Raw genomic sequence first — 13,346 nt, 5'->3', positions numbered from 1 at the left:
AGCAATGTCAAATGTAAATCTAGTCAATCACTGAAACAACAGCAACATCTAATAGATATGAAATAATAAAGAATTTGATCATTTATGGAAGTGCAAAAAACAAAACAAAACAAACATTATTATTATTATTATTATTATTATTCCTCTTCTGAGTCTATGGCTGCCCATTGAACCGCTTGTGGGAAAGTTATGAAATTTGGCACACAGATAGAGGATAGTCTGATCTGTTACCGCGGCAAATTTGACGTCTCTACCTCAAACCCTCTAGCGCCACCAACTGGTCAAATTTGCACTCACGTTTATGTAAATAACCCTTGCACCGTGAGTCCTAGAAACTAAATTATTTCTTCCTCTGATTCCTTTGCGCAAGATGATTCGACTGCAAAATACACAACTTAAGAGTTTGAATGATTATCAAAAGTTTTATTTATTATTTTTTATTTTTTATTTTTTTGGCATTTTTTGTGTTAGATTATCTGAATGATTGTATATTTTTATATATATATATATATATATATATATATATATATATATATATATATATATATATATATATATATATATATTATTATTATTATTATTATTTATTTATTTATTTTGAAAAAAATTTGTGTTAGATTATCTGAATGATCTCTTATAAATAGTGTAAAACAAAAAATGCCAAAATTGCAAAAAATACAATTTACATTTTTTTTTAATAAATATATTATTATTTGTAATTTTTTTTTGCATTTTTGACATTTTTTGTGTTTGATTATTTGAATGATCTCTAAAAAATACTGTCAAACAAAAAAATGCCAAAATTGCAAAAAATATTTTGTATTTTTTTATACATTATTATTTATTTTTTGTGTGCAATTTTGACATTTTTTTTTTTGTGTTACACTATTTAAAAGAGATCATTCGGATAATCTAAGTAAAACTAAATGTCAAATATTAAAGCACAGCTTCATACAGTGTGATTGTACACTTAAACCACATAAAATGTGTTAAAAATAAAGAAAATTAAATACTAAAGCAAACAAATGAAAAAATGAGCTTCACTTTTCTGATCGTTTTTGCTCAATGACTTTTAATCAAATGGCGTTCTGGTGATTTTAGTGGATGTACAAAATAATTTTCCCTTAAATTCAAACACGAGGAACTCAACATTAATTCTACTTGTCAAATGTTTGCTTGAACATTGAGTTTGTGCCGTTTTTATTTACAAATAAATTACACTTTCATAATCGGTTATCTAATGCATTGACATTCATACATTTTAAAGTGCTAATAGTTTTTGGTGCCACTGTAAAATAAAGATAAATTGATTAATAATTCATATATTGCCCTCAACTTGACTCTCAAACTGAAACGTGCCCTTGTCAAGGCCTGTATATTTGACACTTTCTGACAGATGTGTTTTTAGGTTTCATGATACTTGTGTGATGTTTAAAAGACAATCATTTATACCCGTTTTCATTTTCACACATCCGCTGTTGCTATGGTTCTGGCCTGTGTTGTGCCCATAACAGTGCAGCGGGCGCTCCTACAGCACTCAAATGGCAACCTTTTACCCCCGAGGGCAAACATCTCACTCTAGTCTTAAGGTTTAACCCTGATTCAAAGACCAAACAAAGACACGGTTACATTAATGTACATGCACTGAATGCCTGAACGCCTGAAATAAGTGTGGCTCTCGATCGCTTTTATTTTAATTGTTTTGGTTACTGGGTTGAACTGCTGAGCTTGACAAATGCTGTTAACACATTTAAAACTTGTGTACATGCAGTTTAATTAATATAAGTCTAAAAAACAATGAGAAAATGTTGCCAAACTTACTAGTTGTCATAGGCAACATGGCTCGAGGGTGCCTGCTCAGTTTCGGAACAGTGCCACCTAGTGGTCACGAGATATAAAAAGCAAAATTTTGCTTATAAATTCTGAACAGTTTGTCATAAAATCATCAAATTGGTCTCATTAGATTCAATGGGGTATAGCGAGTCCAACGATATGAAATATTCCTATGTTGGTCATTATGGACGTCGGCCATTTTGAATTTTCTTCATAAAATACTTTTTCAAACTCGTCCTAGGCCGTTTGTCCGATTTGCACGAAAATTGGTCTGCATCATCTAGATGCACTCGCGACAAAATCGTATTCACAGAATTTTGATAAACCATACCGTTTTCGAATTGCGCTTCAACGAATTTGACGAAGAGCATATGATATGAAAAATTCCTATGTTGGTCATTTTGGACGTCGGCCATTTTGAATTTTGTCAAAATGCTGTATTTTACAAATGACTTGGCATATCGTTATGAAACTCGGTATGTGTCTTTTGCACCATGCTTTGATGGGAATAAAAAACTTTCAGGACAGCGCCACCTTGTGGTCGAAAATTATAATGCTATTTCTAAAAATGCTAATAGCTATTGACTCCTTTTGCCTACTGCCGTGAGACCTGTCTTCATAGATTCCGTGGTTCATGCCGAGAACAATTATGTCATGATCGAGTAAAACCTACTTTTTCGAACTCCTTTTAGACTGTTTGTCTGATTTGCACGAAAATTGGCCTGCATCACCTAGGAGGCACTCACGACAAATATGTATTCACAGAATCTTGATAAACCATACCGTTTTCGAATGGCGCTTCAACAAATTCAACGAAGAATGCATAAAATTGAACTTGAGGCTATATCTCCGCAACGCTTTGAAGATTGGGACGAAACTTTAAGACCCTGATGTTACCTGCAGCGTTGTGGCGTACTGCCTCCTATTGGTCAGGAGATAGAAAAATGGCTATTTTGGCTTATAACTCTTGAACGCTTTCCTGCATAATAACCATCATGCCCAGATACTACCTGAGCAGTTTCAAAACAGTTTTTTATGATTGAAAGTTTACTTTTTGTAACTCCTCATACACTGTTCATCGGACGTTAACCAAAAACATGTCACAAAGCTTCTTTTGCTGCTCATGGTGCAGATAATTGGCTTGATCCCCGGTATCGCTGCTTACAGCTATTTTTATTATTATTATTATATTGTTATAATCATTCATTATTAAGCAGATAATAATACATAAATCTTTTTTTTTTTTACATTTTTATAAAATTCAGAAATAGGTAACAGGATTGCAAGTATCAGGGATTTACAACAGATTTACAGTAGCCTAAAATTTCTCTATAAAAGCTAGCAGGTTTTGGATCAAATGTTTTCCATTATTTAAAAGAATAATATTTGTTTTAATAATTTTTTCTTCACTAAATTTGGTAACAGGGATGAATTGCAGAACTTTTTATCAATGCATTGAATATTTAGCATAATATTGATTACCCAAAAAATATATTTTTAGTTGTCCTGTACTTATTTAACAACAACAACAACAACAAAAAAGGCAGTTACAGTGAGACACTTACAATGTAAGTGAATGGGGCCAGTCCATAAACATTCAATACACAAAAGCTTCAAACGTACAGCCACAAAATGTAAACAGTATACATGCTATATAGGGTTTACCTGCATTGCATTGTCATGCAACAAAATTGTAATATTAGATATAACTTTACACAAACAAGGTTAGTATGTGATTTTATCACGCTAAAGTGCTGCACCTTAATCCAGATCATTTTTAAGGTATAATCAACATTATGCCACAAATGCTGTTAACTGTGCTGAACTTGAATTGAACCCGGAAGGCCTTCCTTTAAGACCTCTGAGGTGGGACAGGCAATGAATTGGCTTTAAAATAGTAAGGGGCACCAAGTTGTACACTATTAGTGAGAAGTACAGAATGTTATTGGTGGTTTATGGAGGGCGACATGTTGGAAAAACAGTATTATGCTGTGCTATCCATCTTAATGAGACCGTATTGTAATAATTTTTCCAATAAAAGTTCCAGTAATGCCCTTGTGAATACAGCACTATTTTCGTATGTTGTTGCTTGACAACACAAAGCTCATAATGGCTTTATTGTTAAGAGCTGCACTCTCATGGACGACATTTATCTGGGGACAGACCAGCAACAGCGCTTTCTTTCTTACGCAACCCTGCACCTGGCTAAAATAAGTGTTTGACTTTATGTCTGGTTATGTAAGCCTCATCATCCTACATGGCTGTCGGGCGATGGGACTATCACTAATGTTAAACATGTGGTCAAAGGATGCTGGACCTGCCGAGTTATTATTGACGCTTAAACAAAAGGGGACTAAAACACCACTGGCTAGCTAAGTGCTTCATAACACGGCTGAGATAGTTCCCTGTACAGGTGGTTAGCTGGTGTCACAGCCTGGCCAAACTGGTCTGGTTTAATGGTTTTATGGAGGTCTTGGGTACTAGTCAGCAACTAGACCAGCTTAAGACCAGCTTTGCCAGGCTAGGAGAACCAAACCAAATTGGCTAGGCTGTTAGACCAGCTAAACCATCTTTAAACCATTTAAGACCAGCTAAACCCACTTTAAGCTGGTTTGAGCTTGGTTTTCAGCAGGGAAGCTTCTCATGTTCTGCATCTTCTGCTTTGACCTGCATGCCAAAGACTGTCCAGTGATGCAATTAACATGAATATCTTATTGAACAGAGCCTGCGCTGGAGGTTAACCTCTGAACCAGCCTGGCTAGGCTAAGCTAAACTAAGCACTAGCGCTGCACATCTCTTGATCGAGTGTAGTTTTCTGTCTGCGTCATGTTGTTGTGTTGTGCTTTTGTGGTGTTTGTTTGTCTGAGAAAACACTATGTGTTATTAAACGTGTCTCGTGCTTGTGAGGCGTCAATTGGTGAAGCTATATGGTTAGCAACCGTTTTTGCACTAAAGAAGCTAAATGCTATTAGAGTGTAAGCTGCACACGCAGGCGTCTGGCTTCTATTGATGCTTGTTTCAGTGAATGCACCAATATCTTCCCATTCCATCAAAATGACAGAAAAGCAGCGCAAATGAGCACGTGTTTGGTGTGAACGGCCCCTGAAAACCTCACATGGGCCACTGGAAATAAAAAAATGTTATTAAACAGACCGCCCGTTGAATAGGCCTTTCCTAATGCATACCTAGGCAGCTGTTTTCTAAGGCAGCGTCCAAAAGGACTTAAACCTTATAAGGGGGCGTTCACACGAAGCATGTGTGACTCCATCTGCGCTGTTTTGTCACCTTACGTAAAGTATGTTTCTGGCTTTCGATTTGCCCAAAACAAGGTATCTTAGGCCAGAAACCCACTAAATGCATGTACACATACGCAGATGCAAGCGCTTGCCCAACGCTTTGCCAGCGCACGGCCCTGTCGAACATGCTCAACGTGCGTTCTTGCGTCACTGAGGCAGTAGCGGCGTCAGTACTCAAGGGGGCTTTGAATTGATGGTGACCCACCGGCTCTTAGTGCAGGAAGTAATCTTAGACTTCCCTTCCGAATGAAACTCACCTGGCTCTGATCTAATGTCTAGAATGCCCAGTATTCCTGTTCATCCTCGTTTCCCTTTGATCTCTGTCGCCCAGGTTATGCCCCGGTAACAGGCATGTGTCACCCGCTGCGCAGCTGCACGCTCAACCATGAAGACGGCTTCTCCTCTGCATTTGTGGTGGCGCACGAGACCGGACATGTGTAGGTTTATGCTACTTTTCTTTACGATTTTTCAAGTCAGCATATTTCATGCATTGTAAGATTGTTTTTATTGACTGCTGTGATGGTGCTTACTGCTATGAAGAATTTAATTGATAGATTATAGATTTTAAAATGCAACACTTGAGCATACTTTGCATAGTACTAGCTTGCTACTTACTGAAAACTGTGCTGTAGATACTGCATACAAGCATGTGATAACTGTATGCAGAATGCAACGTTAAATGCTTCATACAGTAGTATGCTATTGTCACGTGACCTCATTATGTTGCATGTTTAATAGAGTGAATGGCGTCCAGTTATCTTGGGAAAAAATATATTATTTTGCATTTGGGTCATTCTGTTTCTTTTGTGTCTTTTATTTAAAGGAATATTCTGTGTTCAATACAAGTTTAGCTCAATTGGCAGCATTTGTGGCAAAATGTTGATTCATTTCGACTCATCTCTCCTTTTCTTTAAAAAAAAAAAGGAAAAATTGAGGTCCCAATGTGGCACTTTTAATGGGAGTCAATGGGGCCCGTTTTTTAAAGCGTTTAAAGGCAGAAATGTGAAATGTGGTCGTAGGACTCGCTGCCATCCACCGGGGGTCGTAGGACTCGCTGCCATCCACCGGGGGTCGGAGGACTCGCTGCCATCCACCGGGGGTCAGAGGACTCGCTGCCATCCACCAGGGGTCAGGGGACTCGCTGCCATCCACCAGGGGTCGAAGGACTCGCTGCCATCCACCGGGGGTCGGAGGACTCGCTGCCATCCACCGGGGGTCGTAGGACTCGCTGCCATCCACCGGGGGTCGTAGGACTCGCTGCCATCCACCGGGGGTCGGAGGACTTGATGCCATCCACCGGGGGTCGGAGGACTCGCTGCCATCCACCAGGGGTCGGAGGACTCGCTGCATCCACCAGGGGTCGTAGGCCTCGCTGCCATCCACCAGGGGTCGTAGGACTCGCTACCATCCACCAGGGGTCGTAGGGCTCGCTGCCATCCACCAGGGGTCAGAGGACTCGCTGCCATCCACCAGGGGTCGTAGGACTCGCTGCCATCCACCAGGGGTCATAGGACTTGCTGCCATCCACCAGGGGTCAGGGGACTCGCTGCCATCCACCAGGGGTCGGAGGACTCGCTGCCATCCACCGGGGGTCGGAGGACTCGCTGCCATCTACCGGGGGTCGTAGGACTCGCTGCCATCCACCGGGGAGCGGAGGACTCGATGCCATCCACCGGGGGTCGGAGGACTCGCTGCCATCCACCAGGGGTCGGAGGACTCGCTGCCATCCACCAGGGGTCGGAGGACTCGCTGCATCCACCAGGGGTCGTAGGCCTCGCTGCCATCCACCAGGGGTCGGAGGACTCGCTGCCATCCACCAGGGGTCGGAGGACTCGCTGCCATCCACCGGGGGTCGTAGGACTCGCTGCCATCCACCAGGGGTCGTAGGACTCGCTGTCATCTACCAGGGGTCATAGGACTCGCTGCCATCCACCAGGGGTCATAGGACTCGCTGCCATCCACCAGGGGTCGTAGGACTCGCTGCCATCCACCAGGGATCGTAGGACTCCTCCCCTCTGGATTGAATTGTCCTAATCAGCTGGGAGGGGGGGTAAAGACAAGCCAGAGGGCCAGTTCGAGAGAGCGAGAGAGACACACGCGTCCGCTGTGTGTGTGTCTGTGTGTTTGTTTCTTTATGTTGATTTATGTTGACTGTTCTGCCGATTCCCGCCTCCTCCTTGCCCATCCTGAACCCAGTTACAATTATAATTTTATAAAAGCACTTGTATACATTTTTCTGTTCAAACTTGTGTATTATATGAGCTGAAAATTTGTCTAAATGATCATTTTTATTTTAATGGCATTACGTCATCATGGCAACGAAGTTGTAAAATTGCGTGTGACGACACAGATGCGGTTAGTAAGTGATTTTATCACAGTAAAATCATATTATTTACATCTTGTGTCTATACTTTTGAAACAGTATTTTAATGTTTACAGATGAAACCCCATTGACTTGCATTGGAATTGACTCACTGGAACACACATTTGTGCATTTCTTTTTTTTAAGAATAGGAGGGACGAGAGCAATATATTTTTATGGTAAACAACATTACGCATACAGATGCTGTCAAGCTTAATTTGAACCCAGAATATTCCTTTAGCGTATGTGTAAACAACGACTTTAACAATGAATAACTAATGTTAACCTCGGTGCCAAAAACACATCAGTAAAAATCCAGTATTTATTTATTTTTTTCATCTGTGTTTCAAAATAACATGGAAACATGGAAATATAAGCTAGCATTTAGGATTTTCTTCTCTTTTAGTGGTCAACCCTGTTACCATCATAACATACAGTTCTGAAAAGGATAGGCAGCTCAACAGCTCCCTTTAGAGAGGAGAACTCCAACATTGCCACTTTACCAAAGATGTTTCATATTTTCCGTTCACTTGAGCATTAAGATCCCGGTCGGGTCACGGGATCAAAGACTTCCTCTCGCTCAGCAGCTTTGGAGAACACACATGAATCATCGTTCTTTATTGCGGTCTGTCCTCAATGTTCTGAATCATCCGTGTTTATGGAGACAGACAACAAATACTAAAGCTGCAGTCATCAGTGGCAACACTTACATGAGCTGTGAGCTGGCAGCTCATGTTGTCCAACATGCCAGTGCAACAGTCTGTCTGTCTCTCTGGCCACGCTCATGAATCTGCAGTACATGTATAAAGGTTCTGCTCATAGTGGGAAGTTCTGGTCAAGCGAAGCACTTTTCAGTGTCACACAATAACGCTTTTCAGCAGAACACGTTCATTAAATACTCCGCCGCCTCTCACTGGAGCCTTGAGACCGGTGTGGCACACAGGCGGAACTCATTCACCACTTATCTTCCCAGCCTCGCCATCTGCCCAGACGTCTGAGACCGTCAATCCGCGCATCTTATCATGTGGCTTGTTGGAGCGTTACCACGGAGACGTAGCAACTCACCACACACCCCATTATAGCGACCACAAGGAGGTTACCCCATGTGACTCTACCCTCCCTAGTAACCAGGACAAATTGGTTGCTAAGGAGACCTGGCTGGAGTCACTCACCACACGCCCCCACCGAGAGCGAGAACCACATTTTTGCGACCACGAGGAGGTTACCCCACGTGACTCTACCCTCCCTAGCAACCGGGCCAATTTGGTTGCTAAGGAGACCTGGCTGGAGTCACTCACCACACGCCCCCACCGAGAGCGAGAACCACATTATAGCGACCATGAGGAGGTTACCCCATGTGACTCTACCCTCCCTAGCAACCGGGCCAATTTAGTTGCTAAGGAGACCTGGCTGGAGTCACACACCACACGCCCCCACCGAGAGCGAGAACCACATTATAGCGACCACGAGGAGGTTACCCCATGTGACTTTACCCTCCCTAGCAACCGGGACAATTTGGTTGCTAAGGAGACCTGGCTGGAGTCACTCAGCACGCCCTGGATTCGAACTCGCGACTCCAGGTTTGGCAGTGCAACGGCGTCTTAGGCGATAGGATCGGAAGAATTCAAGACGGAATTTTTAGCACATTTTCTGCATTGATATACAAGTAAAAATCTGCAGTTTTCGGAGAAGTTCTGTGTGCGTTGATTTCTTCTGGACGTGGCAAGCTGACGCTATTCTTTACACAGAGCTACAACCTCTAGCGTCAGTCGCTAGTGCACCTCTTGAGGTCAGGAGAGTGAGGTTTCTACCAGCTGGCTCACGTTACACAAAGAAGCGATTTAAAGAAACAGTTCATCGTTGTAATTGTTTATTGCATATTTCTGCATATTATTGTCGTGTTTAATAAAGTTTGTTTCATCCCCATTCATCCCCAAACTGGATTTTTAATGAGGAATAATGTCTGACTGGATGATGAAAGGTTGATCTTGTTGAACGTGTTGCATGTTTCAGGTTGGGTATGGAGCATGACGGTCAGGGGAACAGATGTTCAGATGAAACCAGTATGGGCAGTATAATGGCTCCACTGGTGCAGGCTGCTTTTCACCGGTATCACTGGTCCGCTGCAGCAAACAGGAACTCAACCGATACATCCAGTAAGTGTGTATATCTCCTGAAACTCTCACTTCATCACAAAAGAGGAATGTAGAGTCTGTAAACATTTTAAAAGAGTAACATGAGTGCTATAGTCTGAAAGTACTGTTTGAAAGTGTTGCTGTTAAGTGTGTGTGTGTGGGAGTATTTGCGCTATCTGTGGGTGCATGCACGCAAACTGTGGGGTATATCTTATGTTAATGAGGTGGCGCAAAGTGCAAATTGCTATTTTCCTGAGAAATCGGTCGTTGCACTTTGATGTTTCAAACGCACGTCTATTTCAGCACAAAGTCCAAATTTAGTTCCTGCATCTGCAGTTTGGAGTTTCCACCAACAGTAATGAAAATAATTAATAATACCTAAATTTGGGGTCTGGGTAGCTTAGCAGTATTAACGCTGACTGTCACACCTGGAGCCATGAGTTTGAATCCAGGGTGTGCTGAGTGACTCCAGCCAGGTCTCCTTAGCAACCAAATTGGCCCGGTTGCTAGGGAGGGTAGAGTCACATGGGGTAACCAAATTGGCCCGGTTGCTAGGAGGGTAGAGTCACATGGGGTAACCAAATTGGCCCGGTTGCTAGGGAGGGTAGAGTCACATGGGGTAACCAAATTGGCCCGGTTGCTAGGGAGGGTAGAGTCACATGGGGTAACCAAATTGGCCCGGTTGCTAGGGAGGGTAGAGTCACATTGGGTAACCAAATTGGCTGGTTGCTAGGGAGGGTAGAGTCACATGGGGTAACCAAATTGGCCCGGTTGCTAGGGAGGGTAGAGTCACATGGGGTAACCAAATTGGCCCGGTTGCTAGGGAGGGTAGAGTCACATTGGCCAACCAAATTGGCCGGTTGCTAGGGAGGGTAGAGTCACATTGGGTAACCAAATTGGCCGGTTTCTAGGGAGGGTAGAGTCACATGGGATAACCAAATTGGCCCGGTTGCTAGGGAGGGTAGAGTCACATGGGGTAACCAAATTGGCCCAGTTGCTAGGGAGGGTAGAGTCACATGGGGTAACCAAATTGGCTGGTTGCTAGGGAGGGTAGAGTCACATGGGTTAACCAAATTGGCCCGGTTGCTAGGGAGGGTAGAGTCACATGGGGTAACCAAATTGGCCGGTTGCTAGGGAGGGTAGAGTCACATGGGGTAACCAAATTGGCCGGTTGCTAGGGAGGGTAGAGTCACATGGGGTAACCAAATTGGCCCGGTTGTTAAGGAGGGTAGAGTCACATGGGGTAACCAAATTGGCTGGTTGCTAGGGAGGGTAGAGTCACATGGGGTAACCAAATTGGCCCGGTTGCTAGGGAGGGTAGAGTCACATGGGGTAACCAAATTGGCCGGTTGCTAGGGAGGGTAGAGTCACATGGGGTAACCAAATTGGCCCGGTTGCTATGGAGGGTAGAGTCACATGGGGTAACCTCCTCGTGGTCATGATTAGTGGTTCTCGCTCTCAATGGGGTGTGTGGTGAGTTGTGTGTGGATCGTGGAGAGTAGCATGAGCCTCCACATGCTGAGTTGTTTCATCATTGTAATAGTGTAGCAACAAAAAAGTAATGTTGTTTTATTGTTGTATTTCTTTTCAGCTCTTACGACTGTCTTATGGACGATCCGTTCGAGCTGAAATGGCCCAAACTCACCGAGCTTCCTGGTATCAACTACTCCATGGACGAGCAGTGCCGCTTTGATTTCGGTGTGGGCTATAAGATGTGCACCGCTGTAAGTTCTGAAATGAATTGATTGGACAGAAATGCGTGTGTCGTCTCGGTATTCTCTCAGACTCTCTTTCTCTGTCCAGTTCCGCACATACGACCCGTGTAAGCAGTTATGGTGCAGTCATCCAGATAATCAATACTTCTGTAAGACCAAGAAGGGTCCTCCGGTCGATGGGACAGAGTGCGCTCCAGGCAAGGTGAGGAACGCCGCTCACTGATGACAATGTCACAATGTCTCCAAGGAATATCATGTCAGTAACCCAAAACACTTGAAAGATCATAGCAAACCAAAGTCTCAATAGAAGATTTATCACAATCGTACTATTGTAGGGCAGCAGTGTGTGTGTGTACATTAGGGCTGGGTGATGATACAACGATCCCCACGCCGAACAGATGATGATCGACAATATTGCGAAATGGCAAAACCACGAGACCGTAAGTCACGGAGATACCAAACTTGGCAGGATGATCCCAAATCCCGCTCACCACTCAGGTGCACAAACGCACACCCATCTGACCCTAGGTGGCGCTATAATAAACACTTTTACATTTTGGCTCATATCTCTGGAACCGAAAGGGCTAGAAACGAAGGATTTAGAGTTTCCTCCTAGAGCGTTTGTCCGATTGGCATGCGATTTGGTATACATCATCTACAGACCCTCCTGACAAAACGTTATCAAAAGAATTTAGATACGTCAAATCTTTCTGAAGATATCAACGTTTTAAATATCTTCGGTATTAACGTGATTTGAGTAATTGATCAATATCTACTCAATCGCAAACTCCAAATGGAACCGCACTTATGGCACTTTTCCGCGGCACGTTACGGTTCGACTCGACTCGCTTTACTTTTCTGAGCTTGCATTTCCACTGCAGTTTAGTGACGCATCAGTGTGGGCGGGATTATAGGCTGATCGTCATAGTTGCTCCGCCTCGTCATGTCTACTGCCGTGACATCACCTTAAATGCGACACAAACATTACTGACAATAAACAACAACACGAGCGCTAGCTGTTAGCCACTAGCTCGTTGTGCTGCATGAAGCAGTTGTTGATGGTGATTTTACACGAGTGTATCAGTTAAATTGGTTGTTTTAGAAGTTTCCAGTAGCTGGTCGACTAAATAAAGTGAAGCTTTCAGCGGAGTGTAGAGTTAACGTAACAAAGCGCACCATCCTCCATCATGGACCCCAACAACACTCTCCCTCCAATTGCTCGCCGGTCTAGATAGCATCCGCTTGGTCGAACCACTTCCACATTTCCTTGATGGTTCTCAAATTAAATAAACGTCTGCCTCGCTTATTGACCACGGCGTGGTTTTGCGCAAAGCCATTTATTTTAAAACTCCAAAGTCACCTGAACAAATGACACTGCTATCGCTAACTTTAAAACTAGCGGGTTGATGTCCCGTGTGACGCTGGTAGTGACGAACTCTCTGACCAATCAGTGATCTGCAGGGTTTTGACATATCATTTAGTATCGGCTCGGCCCCTTGGGACCTCGACCGAAGTGGTACTAAAAAAATGACCAGGTACCAGGAACTATCCACATTGGAAAACCCCCAAAACGCGCGCAGAGTTGTGTCGAGTTGAACCGTGCCGTAGAAAACCCCCATAAGTCAACAGGACATTTAGAAGATGTCAACAAAGTTTTGTTCAGTTCCGCCCCTAGGGCGGCGCTACAACTAAAAAACTGTCATAACTTTGGAGCCGTTTGAGTGACAAAGTTCATATGCATCTTCTGTTCAAATGCTAACATATTCTTAAAAAATCGATTCGACAAATTAACAAAAATGGCCGCCACTGGCCAATCATATTTCAGCACCTTATAATTCATATTGGGAATGGCCGAGGGTTATTTAAATGACTATAAACAAGCAGTGTGTTAACTCGAAGCAGCATATCAAATTTTGTGACGATCGGCCAGACGGTGGCGGTATAATATGGTAATTCGCTACAATGCAAATTTGTAGCTTCTCTGAATCCACCAGTGCCCCACAAT

At 43.2% G+C, this 13,346-nt stretch overlaps 1 protein-coding gene across 1 annotated transcript in view; it reads left to right on the top strand.

Annotated features, from left to right (window-relative positions):
- Window positions 1-13,346, top strand: part of LOC127633137 (A disintegrin and metalloproteinase with thrombospondin motifs 14-like) — a 42,985-nt gene that overhangs the window by 19,731 nt on the left and 9,908 nt on the right. The window contains 5 exon segments of the mRNA XM_052112021.1: window positions 5,461-5,566; window positions 9,505-9,608; window positions 9,611-9,647; window positions 11,218-11,350; window positions 11,430-11,543. Of these exon segments, the coding sequence (XP_051967981.1) occupies window positions 5,461-5,566; window positions 9,505-9,608; window positions 9,611-9,647; window positions 11,218-11,350; window positions 11,430-11,543 (494 nt within the window).

Source organism: Xyrauchen texanus, chromosome 40, assembly GCF_025860055.1.
Source record: "Xyrauchen texanus isolate HMW12.3.18 chromosome 40, RBS_HiC_50CHRs, whole genome shotgun sequence".
NCBI classification, from domain to species: Eukaryota; Metazoa; Chordata; class Actinopteri; order Cypriniformes; family Catostomidae; genus Xyrauchen; species Xyrauchen texanus.
This window is presented reverse-complemented; position numbering and strand designations above follow the sequence as displayed.